At 42.1% G+C, this 27,939-nt stretch overlaps 1 protein-coding gene across 2 annotated transcripts in view; it reads right to left on the minus strand.

Moving 5' to 3' along the window:
• The window catches only part of LOC120716387 (voltage-dependent T-type calcium channel subunit alpha-1I-like), a 296,557-nt gene that overhangs the window by 106,473 nt on the left and 162,145 nt on the right, over positions 1 to 27,939 (minus strand). The window contains exons 7-10 of one of the 2 annotated variants that reach the window (XM_040003917.1): positions 25,703 to 26,042; positions 24,235 to 24,327; positions 13,300 to 13,639; positions 12,818 to 13,218 (exon numbers count right to left, since the gene is read on the minus strand). In XM_040003917.1, the coding sequence (XP_039859851.1) occupies positions 12,818 to 13,218; positions 13,300 to 13,639; positions 24,235 to 24,327; positions 25,703 to 26,042 (1,174 nt within the window). Of the gene's footprint in view, positions 1 to 12,817; positions 13,219 to 13,299; positions 13,640 to 24,234; positions 24,328 to 25,702; positions 26,046 to 27,939 lie in introns of both variants that reach the window. The other variant, XM_040003916.1, reaches the window with a different exon arrangement.

Consider the following 27,939-nt stretch of genomic DNA (forward strand, 5'->3'; position numbering starts at 1 on the left):
GAATTGTACAAGATCAATGGGACCCTATGAGCCTTCATCGGGAACTCAATGGGGATGTGGCGTACAACACTAGAGGCCAACTCCAAGCCCATAGCACAAGTCACCATCAAGTGCGGGATCTACCAAGGAGATGCTCTGTCCCCACTGCTGTTCTGCATAGGCCTGAACCCCCTCAGTGAGATCATTAACAAGACTGGCTACGGATACCGACTACGGAACGGAGCAGTTGTCAGCCACCTCCTGTACATGGATGACATCAAGCTGTATGCCAAGAGTGAACGAGACATCGATTCACTGATCCACACTACCAGGCTATACAGCAATGACATTGGAATGTCATTCGGACTGGAGAAGTGTAGTCGGATGGTAACAAAGAGAGGGAAGGTAGTCAGAACTGAGGGGATTGAACTACCAGAAGGCAACATTGCAGACATAGAGGACAGTTACAAGTACCTGGGGATCCCGCAGGCGAATGGGAACCATGAAGAGGCCGCTAGAAAAGCTGCAACCACCAAGTACCTGCAGAGGGTCAGGCAAGTTCTGAGGAGTCAGCTGAATGGTAAGAACAAGATCCGGGCCATCAACACGTACGCCCTGCCCGTTATCAGGTACCCTGCTGGGGTAATAGGCTGGCCAAAGGAGGAGGTAGAAGCCACTGACATAAAGACAAGAAAGCTCCTTACCATGCATGGAGGGTTTCACCCCAAGTCCAGCATCCTGAGGCTGTACGCTAAGCGGAAGGAAGGGGGCCGGGGACTGGTGAGTGTCAGCACCACAGTCCAGGATGAGACAACGAACATCCAAGAATACATTGGGAAGATGGCCCCAACTGACCGAGTGCTCAGTGAATACCTCAGGCAGCAGAAACCCAAGAAAGAGGAGGGAGACGAGGAACCAGCATGGAAGGACAGGCCCCTGCACGGTATGTACCACCGGCAGATAGAGGAGGTTGCTGATATCCAGAAATCCTACTAGTGGCTGGACAAAGCTGGACTGAAAGACAGCACAGAGGCACTAATCATGGCAGCACAAGAACAAGCTCTGAGTACAAGATCCATAGAGGCTGGGGTCTATCACACCAGGCAAGACCCCAGGTGCAGGCTGTGTAAAGATGCCCCAGAGACAATCCAGCACATAACAGCAGGGTGCAAGATGCTAGCAGGCAAGGCATACATGGAACGCCATAACCAAGTGGCCGGCATAGTGTACAGGAACATCTGTGCCGAGTATAACCTGGAAGTCCCGAGGTCAAAATGGGAGATGCCCCCAAGGGTGGTGGAGAATGACCGAGCTAAGATCCTGTGGGACTTCCAGATATAGACGGACAAAATGGTGGTGGCTAACCAACCGGACATAGTGGTGGTAGACAAACAGAAGAAGACGGCCGTAGTGATCGATGTAGCGGTTCCGAATGACAGCAATATCAGGAAGAAGGAACACGAGAAGCTGGAGAAATACCAAGGGCTCAGAGAAGAGCTCGAGAAGATGTGGAGGGTGAAGGTAACAGTGGTCCCCGTGGTAATCGGAGCACTAGGTGCGGTGACTCCCAAGCTAGGCGAGTGGCACTAGCAGATCCTGGGAATAACATCGGAGATCTCTGTCCAGAAGAGCGCAGTCCTGGGAACAGCTAAGATACTGCGCATGACCCTCAAGCTCCCAGACCTCTGGTAGAGGACCCGAGCTTGAAGGATAAACCACCCGCAGGGGCGTGCTGGGTGTTATATCGTACATATAACTGTATATATATATATATATATATCTATATATATATATATAAATATATATATAGATATAGATATAGATAGATAGATAGATAGATAGATAGATAGATAGATAGATAGATAGATATAGATATTTGCTTGTCGTCTAATGTTGTTCTGTTTCATTTGAACACATCTCTCTCTTTCTGGCTTTTTGTATAAATTTGCTCAATACGATGAAGAACAGCCATATATATACACGCAGACACACATGCAAAGCACTAAATCTGGCACACTCGTGATTTCCAGCACATCTCTATTCCACAGAGCTCCTCTGCAACTTCAGCAATGACATTTCAACATCCCAGAATCAATGAGCACTGTATTTATCATATTTACATGTCTGTGCGCATGTGTGTGGCTTTTTGTTACCCCTATATACTGTGTGTGTTTGTCACGCCTAATGACTGTTTGCAGTGTGAAAACATGGGCTAATGATGTATGCCCATCAGTGTCCAGACCAGCCAAACAATGCTGGCAGTCCCTGGAGATCCATTACTGCTGTCTCATTACTGCAGACCTGGAAACAGATCTAAAGACTTGAGTTTTTTTGTTAGCTGATACATGGAATCAAATTAGAAAAGCAGGGATTTTCTATCATACTGAGGACTTCCAGGTTGACTTAGAAAAGTAAGCAGAATTCATTTGTGAACTAGTAGTTTGGGCTCTAAAAATACCTGTAATCAGACAGTCAAATCTAAATTTGTCAAGGAAAGGTGTTCAAATCAATCATACACTGCAGTTAGACCAAGTTTCGTAGTAGTAACTTTCTTAGTGAATAATGCAGCAAACAGGTGCAACAGGGTAAAAAGAAAGGAAATTTTCACCATTTGAGCCAATTTATTTGAAATGGCAAAATGCCAGAGCACTTGTCCTTGGCACACTGTTGGAGGAAATCAAACTTGACCTTGAATCTTCAACTAAATGAGGTCATGCAATAACTCAGTGCATCGCAAATTCTTGCAGCCCATTGAACTTCTTTCTGATTTTGGCTTAAAAAGAGAGACGCACATAAATTGGATGCTTATACGCAATTAGCTTTGTCAGATGGTGCTGCTGACTCTCATCGTCTTTAGGTCTGTGTGTACCATCCTAATCTAATTTGTCCAGCTCTTAGTGGGTTTTTCTTGTTGAAATGAGCTGGTCAATTCTGCATAAATAACATCTGAAGAAGTACTCTGATCTGAGATCTTAACTGAGAACGACTGAAATAAAATGGCGGTAAATGGCGGCGCGTGTAGACGCAGCGACCTCACGCTCTCCCGAAAATGCGATGTTTTGTTCGTCAAGTAAGTGTCTTTCTGCAAGTGTTTCTCGCCAGTCCACGTTGGAATATGTGTACAGTCGTCAGGCTCTCTTACACATTCGGAGAAGCAAGATTTGCCAAGTTTTGAACACTAACGACGTTGAGATGCTAAGGGAGATAGGACTTCTGCGACAGCCTGCTAGCTGGCCTAGCAACTCACCGGACTCGCCTGCTAACCCTCCCCGGGCAAGGAGGCGTCGAAAGCGGTGCGCTAGGACAAGGAAGCGGGGCAAGCGCGGAGGTGTCCGAGTCAGGCTTGAGGCTAAGCCAACTCGCCCAGCCATACCATCGATCCTCTTAGCCAACGTACGATCTCTGGACAATAAAATGGACAACATACGACTTCTGAGATCAGCGAATCGCAAAGTAAGTGACTGTTGTGTGCTAGTTTTCACCGAGACATGGCTTAATGACAACATTCCGGACTCAGCCATACAACTGGAGCAGCTAGCATGCTACAGAGCCGACAGGGCTCTCGTAGACGGAGGTAAGACCCGAGGTGGCGGGGTCTGTGTTTACATCCGTGACGAGTGGTGTCGGGATGCCACTGTAGTACGCAAACACTGCTCATCACTGGCGGAGTTCATGATCGTGAAGTGTCGCCCTTTCTATTTGCCCAGGGAGGTAAGTTCGATCTTGTTGGTCGCTACCTATATACCTCCATCTAGCAACAACAGCGATAGAAATGCGGCGCTGAACGAACTGTATCAGGCCATCAGTGAGCAACAAACAGCACACCCAGACGGTTTCATCATCCTCGCAGGAGACTTTAATCATGCTGATCTTAAAACTGTTCTCCCAAAGTTTCATCAGCATGTACATTTTCCAACAAGGGGAGACAACATATTGGACTTGGTCTACACACAGGAAAAAGGAGCATACAAAGCCATCCCCCTCCCCCACATCGGCACCTCTGATCACCTCACTGTTATGCTAATGCCAGCATACAGACAGAGAGTGAAGGTCATCAAACCTGTTATGAAAGAGGTAAGAGTGTGGCCACAGGAGGCCACCTCTGCTCTTCAAGACTGCTTCGGGTCAACTGATTGGGACATATTCAAGGAAGCAGCCACCTACAATAACATCATAGACATCGAGGAGTACACAGACACGGTGAGCTCATACATCACCAAATGCATTGATGATGTAACACAGGTGAAAAGTATCACAACTCGAGCCAACCGGAAGCCATGGCTAACAGGAGATGTCCACAGGCTGCTGAAGGCCAGAGACAAGGCCTTTAGAGCTGGGGATGAAATAGGCCTGAGAACAGCGAGAGCCAACCTGTCCCGTGGCATCAGGAAAGCGAAACAGGACTACACACACAAGATAACCTCCCACTTCAATGATAGCAAGGATGCAAGAAGCCTATGGCAAGGCATCCAGGCTATTACAGACTACAAGCCTGTAGCGCGTAGCTGTGAGAGCGACACCACTCTGCTCAACAACCTGAACAGCTTCTTTGCACGATTTGAAGCACAGAACAACACACGCCCACAGAAAACACCACCACCTTCACACGACCAGCCTCTGTGCCTGTCTGCTGCCAGCGTGAAGAGGACACTCATCACCATCAACGCCCGGAAAGCAGCGGGTCCAGATAACATCCCTGGTAGTGTGCTGAAAGACTGCGCAGAGGAGCTGAAGAATGTCTTCACAGACATCTTTAACACCTCCCTGAGGCAAGCCACTGTCCCATCATGCTTCAAGACTGCCACCATCATACCTGTGCCAAAGAAACCATCCCCAGCCTGTTTCAATGACTACCGCCCCGTGGCACTGACACCCATTATTATGAAGTGCTTTGAACGACTAGTCATGTCACACATCAAATCCACCCTACCTCCCACCCTGGACCCACACCAGTTCGCATACAGAGCGAAACGATCCACAGAGGATGCAATCTGCTTGGATCATTGCTTGAGACTCCACGTTAGTCACCCAGTTTAGGTTTTGTCGTTAAGTGCATGCCTGCCATTGTTTAGTGTCCTGACAGCTGCCGCTATTGTTTCCCGCAGGAGGAGCGTGGAAGGCCTGAAGAGCAGCGAGCAACGGGAGTGCAGACACGGGAGCAGAGAGCACTAGGAGGACACGACACGGTAGTCTGGGGAAAACACGGGGATTTATTGTTGTTTTGTACCACACACTGTAAATAAACGCACTGTTCGCACACAGAGTACCGCGCCTGGGTCCTCCTTCCCTACACCCCCCACGGTCTGCCATGCCAAACCGTGACAGGTGGTAAACGTGAGTAAACCCTCACTAGGTTTTGGATAAAGTGTAAACTCACAAACCTGTCAAACCTGCATCTGAAACGTTGTCTACCATAGCAGTATAGTATTGCAACATGGCATTTGGATCTTCTAACTAAAATAGGAAAATAAGAACATAAATAGTGCCATCATTGCCAGACCTGACCCACAGCTGGTTGACATACACCCTGCCATGACACCAGTCAGTCAGAAGTGCCAGCTTGATGCTGGATCTGGGCCAGACCTGTTTTCTATGAGCCTGGGCCACATAAACCAAACCAGAATCGTGCCAGATGTGGCATGCTTTCACATAAACAGTGCAATCTATGCCAGGCCTGACCCATATCTGGATGACATACCACTTACCATGCCAGAAGTCAGCCAGCAGTGCCGGCTGGTGTTTTAGCTAGCAAAACAGTGTGGCTGATGAGGAGTGAAGACACGCTAATGACAACATGTACAACCATTGGAGATGTGAGAAAGACAGACGGAAACATTTAGGTGAAATTTAAGTTCTTAATCAGTTTTGTGCTTATTCTAGTGTCATTTATAAGAATTTTCATCTATAATGGTCAATCATTAAATGCTATTACTATGAGTAGCAGAAATGTTACTGTGTAATTAAATATTTTACAGAGTTATTGGAATTTTCACAGAACCACACATTTTGCTACAGCACACATGTCCTTGTGCAAAATGGGAAAGTTCTAATTTTATCATGACAAAATTTTATCTCTAAAAGGTGTACATGTCTCATTTCTTCCAGAGCACCCTTGCACCAGAACAGAGGACCTTTACAGGACTCTCTCCCAGACCTCAGTACGAACCTCTCAGGCAGTGCACACCAGGAGCTTCACACTCTGGCTCACACTCATAATACAAGTCAGAGCTTTAAAGTAAAAGTGTGAAGTGTGCTTTCAAAATTGGAGTTTATAGCTGGTTTGGTTTGGTTGGCAGTTCATGTTTTGCCATAAATAAAATTAAATATTTAGACTTTCAATAGCGTTAACATACTACACAGGTCATGAACAAGATTTTTGTAATTTTCATTGTACGTGGGCTAAAGCACTTCATTAAAACTATTTTAACAGACATGTAAATACTGCAATTTGATTCTTTTAATAAACCATGTAACTTGGATGCACGCGATGCTGGCGTGACCACAGTGCACACATCTGCTGTTGCTCACAGTGGTCCAAGGGACCGATCAGGGAGTTTGTGTGTTTGCTCAGACACATGAAAAATTTGAGGGAACATTGGTTGTAACATGGAAAAATGTAGAACAACTGAAACTCTGTGAACACTTTCCAAATGCTCTGTATTATTATGTACTGTATTATTAAGGCCGCATCTATTCTCAGGCCCACTTTCATGAACTAAAGTAGAGAAGCTAAAAACATCCACAATGATCTTTCATTTGTCTCATTATCTCAAAATAACAACATGTGTTTTTTCTTGGTAATTACTTTATTTAATAATTAAGAAGTTTACGGACAGAGATCAAACAGCGCTGCTCTATGATTGTCTGTCTTTGCCCGAATGTTAGAATTAAAGGCAAACAGAAAGGATCCAATCTGATGATGCCGGAGTAGCAGTGGTTCAGGAATACCATTTCTGCAGGGTGCGAACTACAGGGGAGCCAGAAGGAGCTCGTCTCCTCTTAATAAGACACAGGGCCCCTGAAAACATGATTTATTAAATTTATTAAATATGCTTTTTTGGTGTGTCTTTTTCAATGTATTTATCTTTTCTGCATTGCATGGAGGGTGATTCATTAATAATTCCCTTTACTAAGAATACCGGCATGCATTCTCTGCAAGCTTGACCTCACCCACATCTGCTACAGACAGACGTTGGAGGACACCCTGCAGCAGTCTGACTTGATAAATCATCAATTGTGGAACTGCAATTGGAATTGCATTTAGCCCATGTGTAAACAGGATTTTAAATTTCAGGTTTGTTGAAAAAAAGGATAAATTTGAGTGAAATCTGCAGAGATGGCATGGACGAAGTAACTTGTTTATTATTCTAGTATTCTAGTATTATTCTTGTTTACCGGGCTGGAGCTAAATATAACATTACTGGCTACAATAAGCTCTTCTAGTTACCAAGTTGGTCAGAAATGTGAGTAAGTTTTTCAGACTGACATATGGGGCCTATCACTGATCCAGGACCTTGTGTTGTCTTTGGGTAGGGCAACCTTAAATAATTAATAACAATTTCAATAACATATATCATATAGCAGTGCTATGCACCCCCCTCCCTCATCATCCCCCGTCTGTCATGCTGATGCATCATTAATTCTCAAATAGCAGTTATTATTCTCTGATATGTTATCTCACTTGGGCCGTTCATCAAGCTCAGCGGTGGATATTAACTGGCTAAAAAAGTAGATGGACTGACATTATTGGGTGCGTACACTGGTGGGCAAAAGATTTGGCAGTGGTATTGTGATGGTTTGCTTAGCCAAGGACGCTCAACAAGGCAGTCTTTAGGGGTGCAACGATACTCGTATCGATATTGAACCGTTCGATACAGTGCTTTTGGTTCGGTACGCATATGTATCGAACAATACAAAATTTTTAATTTATTTTATCAACTTTTCTTCTGACGATGCTGTCTGTGTTGAGAGCTCAGTGGATCTGCGTTCAACTACTCCGCCTAGGCTGCACTGTCCAGCGCAGATCCACTGAGCACAGCGCAAGCTAGCAAGACAGAAGCTAAGCTCTCCTTGCAACATGGCAAATTGAACCTCCCCCACCCTCATTCAGATCTAGCGTTTGGAACTATTGCGGTTTTCATGTGAAGTATGACCCTGAAGGGGTAAGCGCGTCATGGACAAAAGTAAAACAGTATGTCGGATGTGCCACGCAATGCTCAATTACATGGGTGGGAACTACTGCGTTAGCGCAGTTTGCTCATTAACATGTTGACGCTGTCCAGCCCCACGCACGGGGCGATCCGCGGTAGCTCGTTAACGGAGATTTGCCGTGTTGTGGCGTTAACATCATTTCAGATTAACGCTGACAGCACTAGTGGGAACAAAATGAATATGACTGCACATTTACGCCGACATCATCCTAGTGCAAAGACAAGTGGAAGCAGACAAAAACAACAAGCACGCATGCTACAAACTTTACCCGAGTCATTTAGACAGCCGTTAGCACATGCTTCTCCTTATGGGGACCTGATATGTTTAATATGCTGCTGAGAGTATAGCCCAGAAGAAGCGTATAGTATAACTTTTATTTTGGAAAGAGCCATTTCTCTGTAATAAACTCTCTTTTCCAAAGATGAGTGATTCCTCGATCAGATAGATTTATTTTTTTATTACTTTGTTGTTTCAGCAACATTAAATTTAAAAACTGTACGTTTGAGTTAAAATATATATTTATAATTTTAATAAATGACAAATTAAAAAAGCATGAACATTTTTTTGTATCGAAAAAATATCGAACCGTGACACCAAAGTATCAAACCGAACCGAACTGTGAATTTTGTGTATCGTTGCACCCCTAGTAGTCTTCTTCTGGGGTGCCGGCCAGGTTTCCCTGACATACAAGGCCGATTCATTTTAAATGCAAAGTACACAAAGAGTGTTTGCACATTTAAGACCGAACACCCTGGACACTGATTGAAAACAAACCTAATGCAATTTATAATACACACACACAGAAATATATTCAAAACACCCAAACACAAAAACAATATAAAATACCATCAACTAGTAAATTCAGTGCACAAATAGTCCATGATCTCAGTTCAATGCTGTTGCTTGAGTTCATTCACAAAACTAAAGACAAGGAATCCACTCAGAGTTTTTTTTTATTATCAGTTCCTCAGTTAATTCTCTGTCAGTCCAAAACAGTCACACACAAGAAAAGCTGCAGGTTTTCTACCCGCAATGACGCAAAACAAGAAAGTGAGCTCGGCACTTTCAAACAAACACTTTCTGGAATGGATGCCCGATTCACCACTTTACTCCAGTGGAGTGTCCCAGCGTGAAGTTAGCCTACCCGTCCTACTGCACAAAGGGAACAAATAATGGAGAGTTTCAGCTGAGATGGGCCACAGAGGTTATCTCACTGCTTCCTTCTCTGGCATCTTCCATCCCAAGTCCTGGCCCACAAGAAAGAGAGTAAAAGGGCTGAACCATCTGCAAGTGCCAAATCCGGGCAGTGACTCGCTATTCTAATTACTATATATACGTCGTTATGTAGATAAAGGCCTTTTACTTTGTTCTCTGGCACAAAAGAGGAGGAAGGTTGAATTTGCGGCTGGAAGATGACAGGATCCTGGCCATCATGAAAGGAACAGGGTGTCCACATGAACTAACAGTGATTAGAAGCGAGAGGCACAACTTGTCAGTTTTACTACCAGGTCCTTAAGACCACATACTAAGGATGATACTGTTTGTCAAGAAAAGCTGCCAGCAAAAAGATTCAAATCTGCTCTGTTGAGAGGCTTTCCACAGCACAAACCTCGGTGATGACAGCTGGCCAAAACAGCTGAAAATTCTGTTCCTCGCTGAGCTTGGGTATTAAACATTGCTATCTGAGGCCAAAAGAACTAAAGATGAGGAGATTTAAAGGTGGCGCAAGAGACAAAGAGGACAACATGCCATGAGCTGATGGAGGACTGGCACTAAAATAGATTGCATGTCAACTTTGGACAAAGATCCAACCTTCTGTTTTCTTTTCTTCACCCCCAACTGGCCATGGCAAATGCCTGCCCCAACCTGAGCCTGGTTTTGCTGGAGGTTTCTTCCTGTTAGAAGGGAGTTTTTCCTTCCTACTGTCAAACCTGCTTGCTCATAGGGGGTGATCTGATTGTTGGGTCTTTACACTACAATATAAACAGCCTTGAGCTGCCTGTTGTGATTTAAAGGGCTATATAAATACAACGGAAATGAAAAATCAAAAATTCATCAACAAGGATGCCTGAATGAAGATGTCATCCTGGCAAACACATCTTTTCACATGGTCTATAACAGGGGTGTCAAACTCCAGGCCTCGAGGGCCCGTGTCCTGCAGGTTTTAGATCTCACCCAGGGTCAACACACCTGAATCAAATGATTAGTTCATTAACAGGCTTCTGGAGAACTTCAAGACATGTTGAGGAGGTAATTTAGCCATTTAAATCAGCTGTCTTGGATCAAGGACACATCTAAAACCTGCAGGACACCGGCCCTCGAGGCCTGGAGTTCGACACCTGTGGTCTATAAGATAGCAACCACCCCATTTATGGTCCCCTGTTTAGCCTTTTTATTAGAAATATACCCTTTTGTTAGTTCTTAATTCTCATTTTTTCTCCCTCTCCCTTCTCAGTAACTGTCTGTGAATTTCTAGAATGTTCTGATAGAATTTATAAACAGCCTATACAACACATATTTACTGAAGTGATAGCATCAAAGGATGACATTTGGACATTACACTGTCCGAATAACGTCTGGTCTCCTGCCGTAGTGGCTGTCAGATATTAAAAAAAAAAAAAAGAAAAACCACCCCGAGCAACAACAAAACCTTGGACAGGTGTAAGCACCTCCCTTCTCTACAGGTGGAAAATCACAGTGATGAGGCAGATCAAGCCTCTGATACTCACTGTTCAAACAGAGGGAGGCTGACTTCAGTTTGCTAAACAGGCAGTGGAACCACAGACATTTCAGCTCACTATTTCCTCACCATTGAAGCAGCAAAGACTCTCTCTCTCTGCCTCTCTCGTTCTGCCTCTATTTTTAGCAGCCCCTGAGATGAGAGACGACCCACCACTGCGGCGGTGGCAGGCGTGAGTGGGCGATGGTATAGCGAAAGCAAGAAATATTGATAGGGGAAAAAAAAGAGTTCACAAAGCCGAGCATCAGAAAAAGAGAGGAAAGAAGAAGAAAAGAAGAAAAATCAGTGAAAGTTGAAAAAGAACAGGAAGTGCCTTATTTTCATTGCTTGGAGAGAGTTTAATCAGTGCGATCCAAACGAAAGTTCACGCTTGTATAATATGATGTCATGATCCTAGATGCAATCTGTTGCATAAACTGGGGGAGCACACTATAAAGACGAAATTAAGCCAACACCTGTACGAATGGGGGAAGAGCTTTACACTGCAGGAGTGTGGACATGCAGGGCAATGACAGGAACGAGGTAGAAGCAACTTTGTAATCTACAAAGGAGCCAACATGGCTGTCTTTACTTTCTATAACAACTATTACAGAGAAAATCTGCAGCACATGCATCTAATGTCTCAACAGCATCTAACGTAACAGTCAACTGATACGTACACAACTGTTTAAATGTTAACAAATAACTTTGTTGTGCAATTCTAGAAGTCATCAAAAATTGTCCAAGTTATAAATGATTGTAAAGTTATTATTGTTGAATTGTTTGCTGACAGTATTTAAGTGTCCGTGCTGATAGACAACAAAAAATCTATATACAGTACTGTGCAAAAGTCTTGAGTCACCCATTATATCTTTACATTTTAATAGGAAAATGAGAAGTATGTGCAAGTATGTGTTGTACGTCTCTCCTGACCCACTGATGTGAACAATGCTGATGACAATTTGAATCAAACATAGATTCATCACTTCATAAGACCCATTGCTCTTGTGTAATTTGTCATACCTCAGTGTTAAAGGCTTGACAAAGAAGGCATCTCGACTTTTTTATATTTGCAAAAACGCTTCAGCTCTCATCTACGAAACTTTATCAGAACCTTCGAGAGTGCTATTTAACCCCTAGTGTGCGCTGTCTCATTCAGAAAGTGTCCTGAGGATTGTTGACCCACTACTGATCATGTGAGTCACACAGGGTGAAGGTAATCACCCACACCTTTTTTTAAAGACTTTAGCTCATGCAAACATAAAGACCGCCATTACCTGGATGACTGAAAACCTATACAGACACACAACACACTTCCATCTTTTCTTCCTGTTTCCATTCCTTGAAAATGGCTCCTTGTCACCTTTCCACCTGAGACTATTTATGATGAGGCATCAGCGAACAATAGATGGACCACCTAAAGGGCATCTCTCAGGTCCTGTGTCAGTGCTGAATTTCTTTTCCCTATTTCTTAAGGGCGTGACTTTCAGATACTGTTCATCTGCTGTAGATAGATTTGCAGTCCTGTCAACTTTTGCCGTCTCCATGTCCAGTTTCCTGAATTCTTTAAAAGGACACACTGTGCTGAGATATGTCAAGTTTGCAACTAATAACTGTTTGGAAATCACGCTGTCGGTGCAAAAGTTATACTTATGCCTGTAAAACTGTGTTATCTTTAGCTGAATCTAATAATAAAGAAATGGGAACATAGTATAAAGAAACATGAAGAAATGAGTACTGTCTGACAACTTTTGCACTCTAGTGCATAACCCTCAAATATATGAAAGACTGAGAGAGATAATTAAGATATTTAAATATTTAATTAAACAATGAAAGATTTCCCAAATAATGAAATAAATGAGGGGAGTGGATAAGGAAACATGAACAAATGTAAAAAGCCAGCCGTACCTGCTCGTGGTGCTCAATGCCCATGCTGATGGTGTTGATTAAAATGGCGATCATGATGCCCCGGTTAAAATACTTGCTCTCCACGATGCCCCACAGTTTCATCCTGATCTCGTACCACAGCTCCTTGCATCCCTTCTTCGGACTACAACAGGACTCTGCACCTTCATGGCCTTGTTTGTCCTTCCCTTTAGTACCGGACTGTACACCATCCCTGTCTGATTCCTCCACAGTTCCCTCTTCTGTTTCGTCACTTGCTGCATTTCGAACTGGTCCCACCCCGTCAGAGAGCGCTAGCGCTGCCGCGCACTGAGGGCAGCCGTCTGTGGCGGAGGCAGCAGTGAGGGCCACGGGCTCAGCGGATGAGGCATGGCCTAGTTTGTTGTGATGGGGACATGGCGGGCCTTACAAAATGCAAGATGGAGAGATTAAAGGGTGATCCTATAAATCAAATAGATAAATACTACTTTCTTACAGTTACGTACCATGTCTTAACCCCGCTCTTCTGTCACGTCCTTCACGTCCATTGGCCTTCCTCTCCCTTCCTTCCCCACCTCGTCTTCCTCTTCCAACACCATGAAAGCCACGAGGTTTCCCCCGGAGGGTGTTAAAAAGGGCAACAGTTTGCCTCCTCGCCTTTCGGAGGAAATGGCAGACCAGCTGGAAGAGCTCTTCGTAGCAGTCCCCAGGTTCACTGGCCAGGGTGGAGGAGGATGAACACCGAGCTCGCTGCTCCTGCATCAGCTGATGCTCCCGCTGCTTGGTCTCTGAGAACTGGGTGGCAATGACCACGAGGCACAGGTTGATCATGAAGAAGGAACCGACCTGGGAGGATGACAGGCATGCGCACATTACATAAACAAAATTTAAAGCTGCGTGTTGCTTGACTGTCGCGTTCCTCCCCACACTGCCCAGTGCTGAAAAAGTGTTTTTACTTGTGAGAATCCAAACTAATGAGATGTAATTATTTTCACAGGGCTTTTGTCTGTTTATCTGTAATAAAAGAACCCTTTTAAAGGCCTATTATTATTCCTAAAACACTCCCATCCAATAAAAAGGTAATAAATCATTCTTAAATATAATGATCTGCAACAGTTGGAAGCTCCAGCATGAAACTGGAGACCCCTAATTTGGTCTGTTAGTCGACAGCTTCTGCCAGCTAATAACGCTGAATACAAAACTCTCAGCATGATGGCCTTATGCCAGAGCAGTGTAGCTCTTACCTCTAGCTTGTTAGTCCACTTGGCTGGACAACTCCAGACATAACACATTATACAATATGTTCACAAACAAATCTGCTCCAGTGCCATCCTGAAAATACTTTTTTTCAGCATTTTAGTATTACAACCAGCAAACCAGGCAATGACTAAGAGAGGAGAGCTAACATATTAGGTGGCTTGATGCTGTTGTAGCTGTAATAATTAGCAACTTTCTTTTAGAAAAACCTATGATCACATGAGACAAGCCTTATCTATCTATCTATCTATCTATCTATCTATCTAGGTTTTACAACACTGATTTGTTGAGAACAAAAACTACAATTACACAGTATCTTATCCTTTTTTACCCTAAGGCATGAAGATGACAACAACATTCTGGTAATGCTGATACTTTATTCATATAAACATGTAATTATTACAACTATTAAACACCATCATCACCATCACTGCTCTATCACAAAAAAATCTGCAAAACTACCATGTATCAGTATCAGTTCAACATCATTTTACACTAATACAAAACACATTTACAACACATGGCAATAAACAGCTGCTTGTTGAAAACTAGTTTCTGCACTTATAGAGCACTGGTAGGACAACCAGCCCCACCCAACCCCTGTTATGATCTCTTTTAATCTCAGTTAGCTCTCAGTATATTTTTAAACAGCTGCTTGTCATTCCAGGTGTAGCTCTCCAGCCTGTGACAAGTTACCCTCAAGCACAGGGGTGTCAAACATGCAGCCGGGGGCCAGAATCTGCCCGGCAAAGGCTCTTAGAGACTTTTTCTGTAACTTGGGTTTTCTGTAATAATAATAATAATTTTACATATTTATTCATCCATATTATGGAGCAATTGTGACCACACAGTTTACTCTGGAATCATCTCCCTCTTCAGATTAGGTCATCTTCTTCACTAACATGTTCAAACCCAATTGAACATGTGCGTTCTTCATTAGCATTAACTTACAGTGTCATTTTCCCCCAGTGCATCTCTTTTACTTTTATGCGTCAAACTCATCAAAGAATATATATTTAACATTCAGAGACTTTTTTACTGCTGTTGAATGTCAAAATATGTCAGATATGACCCGAACAGTATGCAAGGACAGAACATAGGAATGAAAAATCTTGATACCTTAGTATCATAACATGTTCTAAAGGCAGACACATTATCACAGAGATGCAAAGCAGAGGAACTTATTTAGACACCGTCACATACCTTGTCCTGGCTTGATCATCAGTTTTGTGGTGCATTTGCTAAAAGCCTGCATTCATAAAAAAGTAAGTGGAGAAGTTCGTGAAGTCTGATGAGGTGTATTGTAGCTAAACTTACATCTTCTGAACTTACAATAGGTAGAGTCTGGTGTTTATGGAGAAAACTGGTAACAGAATTTTCAGCTTAGTTTAAGCTTGACTTGGAATCTCTTAAGATGTCTGTGCTTTCAGCAGTCTGCTAACTACCAAACTTACCTCCATACAGCTACAGCACAATATATAAAAAGCTTGTAGGTGTATTGGGACTGTTAGGAAAAGGTGTCTACCCCCAACTGAAATCTGGCGTTGAACATTGTAATGCATGATTCATAATGAAACACATATCTGGTGTGATACATGAAAAACTGAGAGCAGAAAGGTCAGAAGAGGGGAAAAAAAGGTTTCTTTTACCGTCACTCCTTTAACTAAAACTTTAGGTTGTGTTTTCCTGCTTAACCACTGATATCATTCAGCCACTATTGACACTTTTATTTAGATGTTTTAGGCTCATTTTCCATGAGACACAACTGGTAAAACAGATTTAAAGAAAAAAAGGGAAAAAAAGAGATGACAAAATAGGTCAAGGTCACCAAGAAACGCTAAGCTGATGTGGAAAGAAAACAGGAGGAAAGCAAGAAGGTGGGGAGGGAAATGAAGCATGGTGCTCTGCAGGCTGTGATCAATAGTGATTGTAAGCCCCATAACCTCACTAAACCACTGCGACAAAGACTACGGAGAAAGCAGAATGTACGTGTGTGTCCGTTTTAGTGTAGAGACTGCCTTTTCATTGATTCAAAGCAGAGATTTGTGGTCAGACTGGTTCATGCCAGTTCACTGGACTCGCGTACTAAAAGGGATGCAGTGGGTCCCAGCACCCGCTCAGCACCCTCGCTGATCCCATCAAATATTTATGCTCACACTCTGCTGGAATGGCTGAAATACAATTAGATTAGTCTGTGTGTCTCGGTGTGTGCACTTTCAGAGTTTGCAGCAGAGGTGTGAGAGGCAACTAGTGTTTGAAGAATAGTGAAAGAAATAATTACGTTGCCTTCTAAACAAGAAAGCTGCAAAAATCTATGTTTTCTAAAAAAAAACAAGACCATGTGAAAGGCTTGTAAACCTTTTTTAGGGCATTATTTTGGGAGTGCATCACATTTACTATTTGGTTTTGTGCTTTTTTCAGTCCAAATGGTAGCCATGGCAAAATGGACTTTCGGTACAGTACAGTTTTCTAATGGTGCAGTTTGCATTTGTTCCAGCACACACTGAACACCGAGTACCAACGTGCAGACAGACAAATCTAATGATTAAATAGTAACGATATTCAGACGTGTAGTACTGTTGCTAAAGATCAAGCCAGTGCTAAAAAGACTCCTTTTTAGTGATATCCCCGAAATGAACACAATCAAATGACCACCAACAAAAATGGTGAAGTCCCCATTAGCTGAGGCTGTTTTCTTTGGCTCATTATGCATTTGTACTGTAAAGCTTCATCAGATCAGGCTTGCAGCATTTGGATGAATCTGAGCACAGAGTGCAACCCTGCACACTGCAGAATTGTAGAATCTGCTAACTGCTAACTGGTCACTTGTGTTTATTAATGTTTTGCCATGGGCATGTATGGCTTCCATACATGCCCATGGCAGAGCATTGCGTCATATTTGACAGATTATTAAACTTCTCATATTGAAACAAATTAATCTTTTTATTATTTGTTTGTATCAAGGTTTTTTGAGGCTCTTTGAGGGGTTTTCTGCATCAACATCTCTGTGGACCTCATAATGATAGTTCCAGTGCCCAGGCAGTAAACACACACAAATGATTTCATCAAAACAAACACGACACTAAAAAAGCTGTGATGTGTAATAAAGCAACTTCTGCAAGGCATTCAGGTCCAATTGTGATTCAGAAATGTAGTGCTGAACTCTGGAGTTATTGTTTTTGAGCATATGTTATGACATATAACAACCAGTCTCTTGCTTTCTTTTATGCGAAAGGGATCGCCAGGACACGCGTGGACTGAAGCACATTATTGCAGACACTGAAAGTATCTGTTAGAAGAAGAGGTACACAGATGAGGTGTATTAGTAAGTAAAATTTTATTTATATAGCACATTTCTAGATAAGAGATCACAAAGTGCTTTACAAGGTATAGACACAGATTAAAAAGACGAAGTACAGTCAAAAGTTAACAAAATGCAATTTTAAAAAGATGTGTTTTTAGCTGTTTTTTAAAAGTAATCAGTGAATCAGCAGATCTTAAGTTCTGAGGAAGAGAATTCCACAGTCTGGCGGCCACAGTAGCAAAAGCTCGATCACCCCTAGTTTTCAGTCTCGTATACTTAATAACAAGTAGGCCCTGACCACAAGACCTCAGAGACCTACTAGGGGCATAGGGCTGTAAGAGTTCAATGATGTATGATGGTGCTTGTTCTTGAAGAGCCTTAAATGTGAGAACCAGAATCTTAAAGTGGACTCTGAATTCGACAGGGAGCCAGTGTAACTGTATAAGCAGCGGTGTTATATGTGAGTATTTCGATGTTTTCGTCAGAAGCCTTGCTGCAGCATTTTGGACAGTCTGCAGACGCTCCAGGGAACTCTTGTTTAGACATGTAAACAGTGAATTGCAATAGTCCAGTCGTGATGAAATAAAAGCATGAATAACAATCTCCAGTTCAGTATGAGCTATTATGGGGCTCAATTTAGAAATATTTCTTAAATGATAAAAGCAAGACCGAACCAGAGATTTGACGTGAGTATCCAATGTAAGAGCAGGATCGAAGGTTATCCCTAGGTTCCTGATAGATGGTTTCACAAACGTTGAAAGGGGACCAAGAGCATTCATTATGCTGGGTACATGTCTGTCTGGAGCACATAACAGGACTTCAGTTTTATTTTCATTTAGTTGGAGGAAATTGTCGGCCATCCAACCTTTGATGGTTTCCAAACACACATTTAAAATCCGCAGTTTAGAAGCATCTTCAGGTTTAAAAGATATATATAGTTGGATGTCGTCTGCGTAGCAGTGGTAACAAATATCCTCAAAAGGGCTCAAAATATGCTGGAGAGGAAGTAAATAAATTAAAAACAATAATGGCCCCAGCACAGAGCCTTGTGGCACACCAAAGGACAGGGACGTAGAAGATGACCTGTACTTAGAAACTGCCACAGAAGAATATCGTTCACAGAGATACGAGGAGAACCACTCTAAGGCAGACCCAGATACACCGACCCAGTATTTCAGCCTATCAAGCAAAATATAATGGTCGACGGTGTCAAAGGCCGACGTGAGATCCAACATTAAAAGAACAGAACACTTACCCGCATCGTTTTGCATCAGAATGTCATTAGAAACTCTAAGAAGGGCTGTTTCAGTAGAATGAGCTTTACGAAAGCCAGACTGAAATTTATCAAAGATGTTATATTTGTCTAAAACTGCTGTAAGCTGCTTAGCCACAATCTTCTCTAAAATCTTAGCAATTAACGGTATTTTTGAGATCGGTCTGTAGTTGCTAGTGAGAGATGGGTCCAGCATAGGCTTTTTTAACAGAGGGTATATAACAGCAGTTTTAAAATAGGCAGGAACTTTGCCAGATCCCAAAGAGGTGTTAATTATAGTGAGCATACAGGGACCAATAGAGTAAAAGACATTTTTGAATAACGATGCGGGTAAAATGTCGAGTGAACAAGAGGATACTTTTGTTGCACTAACTATTTATTAAATGATGTACGCTGTTTTAAACTCACAATATGCATATGTGGGCGTTACAAACTATGTTTTTAGCCCAGATTTCGGTGGATTCCTCCTATCCTTTGCTAAAAACACAATATTTTAACTACATTTTGCTGATGACTCTGTGGACTTTCCTTAAAAATATACAGTAACAGGACAGGACATCCTCTCTTGTTGTGTTGTGGCACATGTCCATATATGCAAACGAGCTCGATGTTAATACCAGGTATAAGCGAACACAGAAGGTGAGATTAAAAAGTGTCAAATCAGGAGGATTACTACGCTTTACAGTTTTGCAACAAAACAGGTTGAGGATGGCATTTGTAGATGTTAAAGCTTAATTCCACAGGGCCAAACTATCTTCCATGCAAAGCCTTTAATTCCACTGAGTCCTCTTGTCTAAACTGCTCTACATGATGGTAATCACTGCAAAGCATCTCTCTAACTCTCTCCATCTTTATCTCACTTTTTTCATCTGTCTCTCCATCTGTCACTCGGTCTCTGTATCTCTCTCTCACGGCTGTTTTCATCTAGCTTCCTTCTAGCACTCTCTTGTACTCACTCTCTCGCGCTCTCAGTTCAATTCAATTTTGCACACTTAATCTGCATGCATGTTACGTGAGTGAAATCGTCAAAGCATCTAAACGCAACCTGAACTTATATCTCTCTCGTTTGCTGGCACCTCTGTCTTTCTCGGTCTTGATTGCTGTTGCTTGCTGCATTCCATCTCTCAGCACATGGTGTCATGCAGCATTAAAGAAAGAATGATGAAAAGTCTCCTCATCTGTTTCCCAGGGAGATGAGGACACGCCTGTGATGTGAGCAGAACTTTTAACATGTAAATAGTAAATCACTTTCCTCCACTAAGCCTGTTTGTGAAACAAGCCTTGAAACATGGCGAAACAAAGCCAACAAGAGGCTGGCAGTTAAATCTTTTCTCTATGGGGGGAAGACTAGGGATGGGTACTGGTATCTGGTGCCATTATGGCACCGGTTCTGACATAAACGGTAGTAACCAGACCGAAAAGCAGCGCACATTTCGGTGCTTTATTTTGGTGCTTTTTTTTTCCTGAGATGTCATACACTTTGGATTCTAGCCAATCATTTTACCTTTCCGAGGATAGTAGGCGGGCCCAGGTACGTACGTTCTTTCAGAGCAGAGCTACAGATTAAAAATGCCCATGGTGAAGCGGTCAAAAGTCTGGCTGTACTTCACAGCAAAAGATGCAAACTCAGCAGCCTGCAACAAGTGCTTTAAGGTGATACTGTGCAAAGGAGGTAACACCTCGAATCTGATGAAACACCTGCGACGTATAGCATTTTGTTAAAAGCCGAGAAATGCGCCGTATTTGATAGCTTGCTGCGAGACCTCACACCGTGCACATCTACTGCGGGTGTGGTGCCTGTTATCAGACCCGGAGTTAGCAACATCCCCCAAAAACCCGAAGAGGAGAGTCCTGGCCCCTAGCCCTGCCAGTGTAGCAGAAATGATGACGATGGCAGCAGCAGCCGTTCTTCTCTGGGTGAGTACCTTAACCTCCTAAGACCCGAAATCTTCCACGGCATGCATTTTTAATTTCTCTTTGATATTTGGGCATATTGGGGCCCGATGAATGTAAAAACAAAGAATTACCAGATTTATTTATTTTTTTACCTTATTTTTGTTTTTATGAAAAATAAGAGCAACATATGAGGATATTTGTTTAAAATTCTGAGCAGTATAATGTCCTCGTAAGTGGATATCAGGCCCTTGTAGAGCAAAATTGAGTATTTTGGTCTAAATAACCCAAAATGTGATGTCCACATATGTGGACGCCAGGTCCTAGGAGGTTAATGTTGTCCGTGTGTAATTTACGTTGAGTAGGCTAACCACGTTATTAAATTAACGCATGTAAGGTGAACTAGCAAACACCGTCGTAGTTACATGCAGCTGTCTTCTTGTTTGATGGCAGATGCTCCCTTCACCCTGGCCAAAAAGGCTAGGGTGAAGTCCATTGTTTAAGCACTGCTTCCAGCCAAGAGTGATACCATATATGCCCTATAGCTGCAGAAAAGGCTAACATTGTTATCTTTTTACAAAAAAACAGCTAAACATGAGAGGTTTTTGGACTGATTTTGTATTCTCCATTCTTTAAACACCAGTTCGAGCACTGTTTAAGCATCGGCACTGTTTCAAAAGTACCGGTTTGGTACTGATATCAGATAAAACCTAAACAATACCCATCCCTAGGGAAGACATATGCAACAACTCCAGGGAGCAAAATCAAGCAGAGATGCTTAGTCAACAACATAATGAATTACAACACATTCATCTTGAGAAACTTTAATTAATGGAGATTTGCATCCTCATTTATATCATATTTGATGCATTTATGCTTTGGTATATACATAAGAGGACAAGCAAGGAGGAATTTTAGTTTCAGTCCCAGCAGTGAAGTTAATTGTGTTACAACATTTGATGATGGTCAAGTTTTCAATTTTCTTTTTAATGGGGATTTTAAAGTTACAAGAGGGCGCTACTGTAGCGAGACAGAATGTAAAAGAGACAGGAGCAATAACACCCATTAGCTCGTTGGGAATTGTCTAGAGCATCTCAGGTTGTATTTTTACAGTTGAATTAAAGATCACATGGAGCTGTCAGGGTTAAAAGCCTTTCTTGCCTGAGCCTGACTGTTAATTCATTTCTCACATACAGCTTCCCCAGGTACTGGTGAGGAAAGTTTAGGGTTACAGTGTGTGTGTGAAACAGCGTAAGAACTTATTATTAACATTATTAACTAGTTCGTGCATTTATTATCCAGCCCTCAGAGTTATGGCTGGATCAGGAGACCCTTAATGCTTCCGTTATTACGGTGCAATAGGCCTGGGCTGCTGGGGACCCATGATGCATTGAGTGTTTCTTCTTTACTCACTTCTTTTTCCTTTCCATGTTTCCATTTAATCATTTGTTATTATTAATCTCTGGCTCTCTTCCACAGCGTGTTTTTATCCTGTCTTTCTCCCCTTACCCCTAACTGGTCGCAGCAGATGGCCGCCCCTCCCTGACCATGAAAGTAATGAGAAAGTGGCCACTTTCATGAGTAAATCATATATGCCTTATATAATTCACTATATGAAGTTGGCCACATCTTATGTAAGTCTTTCCAGAATATTAAATGTTAAAGTCTATGACAGCACAGCTTAGGTTTGCAAAGCTGCTTCTGAACAAATTACAAGACTAATTGAATGATTTCATTTAGACGGACAAAATCAGTGTACATGATTTGGGCTTCTTTTGTCTCTGTACACCGAAGTATTCTAAAGTCAAATTTAAGGCCATCTGCCAAACAGCTAAAGCCTTTAAATCTACAACAGAATGGCTGAAAAAAAGAATCAAGATGTTGCAGAGGTCCAAAGTCTAGACTTTAAGAGAGCTGTGAAATGAAATGAATGCTTGCGCACCACAACGATGAAATGTTTTCAGAAAAGTGGACCAAAATCCCCCACGACGACATGAGACACTGCCAAAGTCATACAGAAAACAACTGCTTCATAATGACTGCTGCTAAAGGATGCTTCTACACGCCACTAAATCAGGGGGTCATATTTTACGGGACTGCATGTATGAATGATATTTGCTTATGTTGCTTAAGAGTTCACTGCAGTATTTTTTCTATATATTCTTTGTAATGTTTTTACTAAACTTCCTATTTCTGAGCTGGGCTGTGCAGTTTGTCATGTTAATTTCCACTGGTGAGGGACAGACAGACATGTCATATGACACACTGTTAAACCTTATACTGTGATCTCCCTCAATACGTGAGCCCTGAGGGACTCACTCTAATTATCTGGATTTCACCTAAGATCAAAGAGAGACACCAACATGTGGTTGCTTCCTCTCGCCCGTCCTCCAATCCTCTCTCTGATTTCATGCTGACATTCTAGTCCATCTAGTCCTGCTCTCCCTGTCACCGATCCATCCACCCTCTTCCCATCCTTCCTTCACTTCCTCCCCCCTTCATCACTTGCTCTCTTAAGCTTGCTCAGTCCTTCTCAGTCCACACTCCTCACCACACCTCAACTCCATCTGTCTAACAACTCCCAGCCCTCATCCACCCACCGCCCCTTCTCTCACATTTCATCATCTACTAACCCTCACTCCAGTCTTTGGTTATTTCCTTCCTTCCTTTCATCCTCCTTCCACTCTTCATCAGTTATATATATATTATTTTTTTGAAAAGGCAACCATTACATCACAAATTGGATGTAGTGAGACAATTTTCAGCTGTGTGTTTCTACATAAATGAGAACGATACATGAATATTGCCCAGTATACACATCAGTGAGAAAGAGGAGAGCGAATGAAAGCAGCAGGTGAGTATTAGAAGGAAGCCGGGAGGTGGTAGAGATTTAAAAAAAAGAAAAAGAAAGGGTAGTTGCAAGCAGGTTAAAGAAAAGAGGGAATGAGTGAGGAAAGATGGATGAAGTAGAGAGGGGTAGTGGTAGAATAAACTGAGTCATGGACTGATCTATGACAGGACAAGGTAAGAAACACAGGGTGCAGCTTGAAGAGATTGGCAGATTTAAGGCGATAGAAGGATGTAGAAAGTAATCTTAAAATAAATTAAGAGGTAAAGAATGAAAGGCGCACTGGCTCGAAGAGGAAACTGGAAAAGAGGAAAAGCTCCTGTCTGAATCTGAAGGCAGGCAATTAAAAGTATAATAAAAAGACAAGACAGCCCCTGGGTTGGGGAAGTAGTCGGGACTGGCAGTCGTGCTGCATTATAACGCTTTCAAATACTCACACACACACACACACACACACACACACACACACACACACACACGAGACAGGCTAAAAAGAAATATATTGCACCAACATGCACCAATGCCCACACACAAAAAGCATGAATATACTGCGGCACACATACACAGAGGGAAACAAAAGGATTGAAATTAAAAAGTACTTTATCAGAAAAAATGATGGATTCTACAGCTCAGCTTTCAACTGTGTCACTGACAGCTCTGTGTGTGTGTGGTATAAAAAGAAGGAAGGTATCTCAACACAGTCATATATCATGCTCACAAAAATCAAATACATCAGCAATTAACCTCAATAAGTACATTTTAAGCAAGTTTCCTTAAAGCAAATGCTGAAGCACCTGAGCACTGACACTAACGTGTCCACATTTACTCTGTTGTTGTAAATACGAGTAAAGCCATGTCTTACTTACAATTATAAGCAGGATGAAGTAGATGAAGTTATAGAATGAATGAGCATCCATCACGTAGTACATGATCTCCACCCAGCCCTCCAGAGTGATCACCTACAAACAGAAAGACATTTGACAGTATCTGTTATTTAGTTTTTTATTACTGAATGGAAACTGGAAACCAGAAGAAGCATCTGGCTTGTCTCTATCTGAAGGTATCAGTTCAGCTTTATTTATATAGCACCAAATTACAACAACAGTTGCCTCAAGGTGCTTTATATTGTATAAAAAGACCTTACAATAATACAAAGAAAACAGAGAAAACCCCAATAATCATATGACGCCCTTTCAGCAAGCACTTTGGCAACAGTGAAAGGAAAAACTCCCTTTTAATAGGAAGAAACCTCCAGCAGGACCAGGCGGCCACCTGCTGCGACCGGTTGGGGTGCCATGATCCATCACAAATGCTCACAAACGTATATACAGTATGCTCAAAATGCAAACATGATGATTTGTAAATGTTAAACAGTGTTATTCTGTGGACGGATCCTTGCTGGAAGTAGTCAGGAGCCTCCTTGATAGGCAGAGTGAAGTGTCCACTAGTTACCTACAACCCAAACAACCCAACCCATAACTCTCTGTAAAATGGAGACAATGTGTTTTTACAACTTGTTATTATTCTATTTTAATATAGTTTAAACATGTTGATTCAAGTGCTGATTAGGTGTTGTTATGTTTCGACAGAGCTATGCAAGCTTCTCTGTTTCCGGTCTTTGTACTTAGCTGGGAAAAAAAGTCACTTTTTAAGAAAAAGCATATAGATTTTTTTCCCAAGTTTTTATTTCTAAGAAGTAAGGTAGATTAAATTTAATTCATTACTCCTTCTCAGATATAGATGTGACCAAGAAAGCAATGGCAGGGAGGTAACTGGTATCAGCTGTTTCACAGCCATCAGTACATTTCAGTGTGTTGATGTAATACTCTGAATGTTTTCTTGGTTATTTTTGCTGCTGTTGTTTTTGAACAGTATATAAATATTTCCATTATTTTCATTCATATCCATTTATATTTATATGCATTGTAATCATTGCATCCTCCTCTGCTTAGCCAAATCATGGTTGCAGAGGTCCATCCCAGCTGTGACACGGTTGGAGGCAGGATGGCAGGAGGCCAATCATCAGTTACCTTAATACCTAAACCCACACATTTTTGAACCTGTGGGAGAAGCTGGAGAACCTTCACTGACATGCGAAGTCCATATATAAACCCCCACCCAGCCTAATTTAAACCCAGTACCTTGATTTTGGTGAGGCAACATTGATAATCACTCCGACACACTGCCACCTGGATATGTCTCCCTTGTATTATTTAACAGCATCGGATATCATGAATTATAAAAATGACAGAGGATGAATCATCACACAGTTAAACAGTGTTTTAATTACTTGATTTACTTGTACAGCCTCAGGTTAAAAACCAAAAAACCCACCTGAAAGATGACAATCCAGGCAAAGGCAATGTTGTCAAAGTTGATGGCTCCTTTGTGGGGGTTGCTGTACCCAGTATGACACCTGGTGTAGTACTGGTTCCAGTTCACACAGAGCCCTGCTACACTGACGCTGCCGTTGGCCAGGGGCTCGGGGCTCAGACCGATAGACTGGCGATATAGGATGTCATCTTTGTCCAGGCAGCACGTTTTGCCTCCTTCTCGGCGGGCCGGCACATCAGAGCAAGACATGATGCCATTGTCAACAGGAAGGGAGCAGATAAAAGGACGCTCGTCATCCTCATCAGCCATGTAGTAAGGCCGAGGGAGACTGACTCCGCTACTGCTGGAAGAGTCGAGGAAGGAGACGATGATTACAACAGTATCCTAAAAACAAAACATTTCCTTGTACAACGTAATCTTAAAAATGATAAGTACGCTTTAAAATGGGTCAAAAAAAGAGGGAAAAGGAAAAAACTGAAGAAAAAATACAAATGAAAGACAATCTGAAATCAGTCTTAAATATTTATGAATTGAATGGTGAAAAAATCTGCTTGTCAGAGTCAAAGACATCCAGTTTTAAACATCCAGTCATAGTAAAATCAGCATAAAATGTGTGTATTATAGACAGGAATAGTGTATTTCATCAACAAAGTCTCACAATTAAACCAGGCAGAACAGAAGTCATATTATATGGGTGAAAGAGAATTTTGCAACATTTCGAGGTATTTTTTTTAATGAAGATATCTAATAAATGATCAGATAAGAAGAAAACAAAACCCTCTCTAAACTTGCCATTCTCATCCATCTGTTTCTTTACAAGTACAGTGGCATGCAAAGAGATGCACACGAGCCTAGATCAAAGCTTCATGTGTAATGGTGCATTTTAAGTTTGTTATATGAGTGCTCACAAGTGGAGAGATGAGTGGATGAAAGGACAGAGATAGAGAGAGAAGAATATGTGTGTAACAGTAAAATTGAAAGAAATACACCACAAGCAGACGCACGCACACAGACACAGAGGCAGGGTGGTAGTGATGGAGACATTTTAACTCTGACACATCTAGCTGACAGTCTGCGGTCTGACTCTGTTTGACAGCCGTTGTCAGCGCACCGTTTCCGTGTGACGAACATTTTTCTTGATGTAAGATTGATCATGTACTGGCTACAAAGGCAGCCCGAGAACAAGCCGTCAGACTCGCTGTTCAGTCCAGCAATCTGCGTGTTTCTCACACTGAATGTGAAATTTTCCTTTTGGATTTTTTCTTTTCGTGTTTCGCAAACTACAGAAACAGAAAAATATTGGAGGCTTTAACGTCTTCTATCCAAACAGAATTTTAACAATGTGTTCAAAGCCTGACTCAAACCTGTTAAAAACATTTCACAGCAGTGTGATTTATAGTGCTTTTTGCTGAAAAAAATCTTTTGACTGACAAGTTTATTTTGTGTCACCTTCTAAAGCGTGACTTTTAAAGTGTTAAAATCCATTTTTGTCAAGGAGTATGATGGGATTTTATAATGTAGTGCAAATACTTTTTTTTAAATAGAAGGAACCGAATAGTGGAGAGTTTACACATACGTAAGAAGCGAGAGATTGCTGGTTTGATGTTAGGAGGAAGTACAAATACCCCGGTGGTTGCATCAGGAAGGGCATCAGGCTTAAAAAGCTAGGAAATCAAAACTGTGGAGCAACCTACTGCGGCAACCCCTTGTGAAGGGAGCAGCTGAAAGTACCTTTTAAAAGGAAGAAACTAGAATCACCATTGTCTAGACATAAAAAATATGCACTAGTTTCATCACTGTATTGTTGTATCCCGTTGAACATTTGTGTGGAACTGTGTCCTTGACTTTGATCATTAAAATCGAATCAGTTTTGCTTTGACTTCAAGTGCAAAATTTTAAGAAGTTCTTTCAAAGAGTTCCTGATTTAGCCAGACAGCCAGACAAGCAAAAAACAAAATGCGCCGTCATAGACGTGAAAAAAGTTTTTGGGCTACAATGTAGCTTGCCATCGCCAGTGTGTGAATGTGTGTGTGAATGTGTGTGTGACTGGGTGAATGACTGAATGTAGTGTGAAGCGCTTTGGGGTCCTTAGGGACTAGAAAAGCGCTATACAAATGCAGGCCACTTACCATTTACCAAACATTTATCTCAGCCAGCCCAAGGACTATGTGACCAGTTTTGTTTATAAAGCAAAACCAGGGTTCACAAAGTTCACAAAGAGATTACAGATTTAAAAA

The sequence above is a fragment of the Simochromis diagramma genome, unplaced genomic scaffold (genome assembly GCF_900408965.1).
Source record: "Simochromis diagramma unplaced genomic scaffold, fSimDia1.1 OVJJ01000325.1, whole genome shotgun sequence".
NCBI classification, from domain to species: Eukaryota; Metazoa; Chordata; class Actinopteri; order Cichliformes; family Cichlidae; genus Simochromis; species Simochromis diagramma.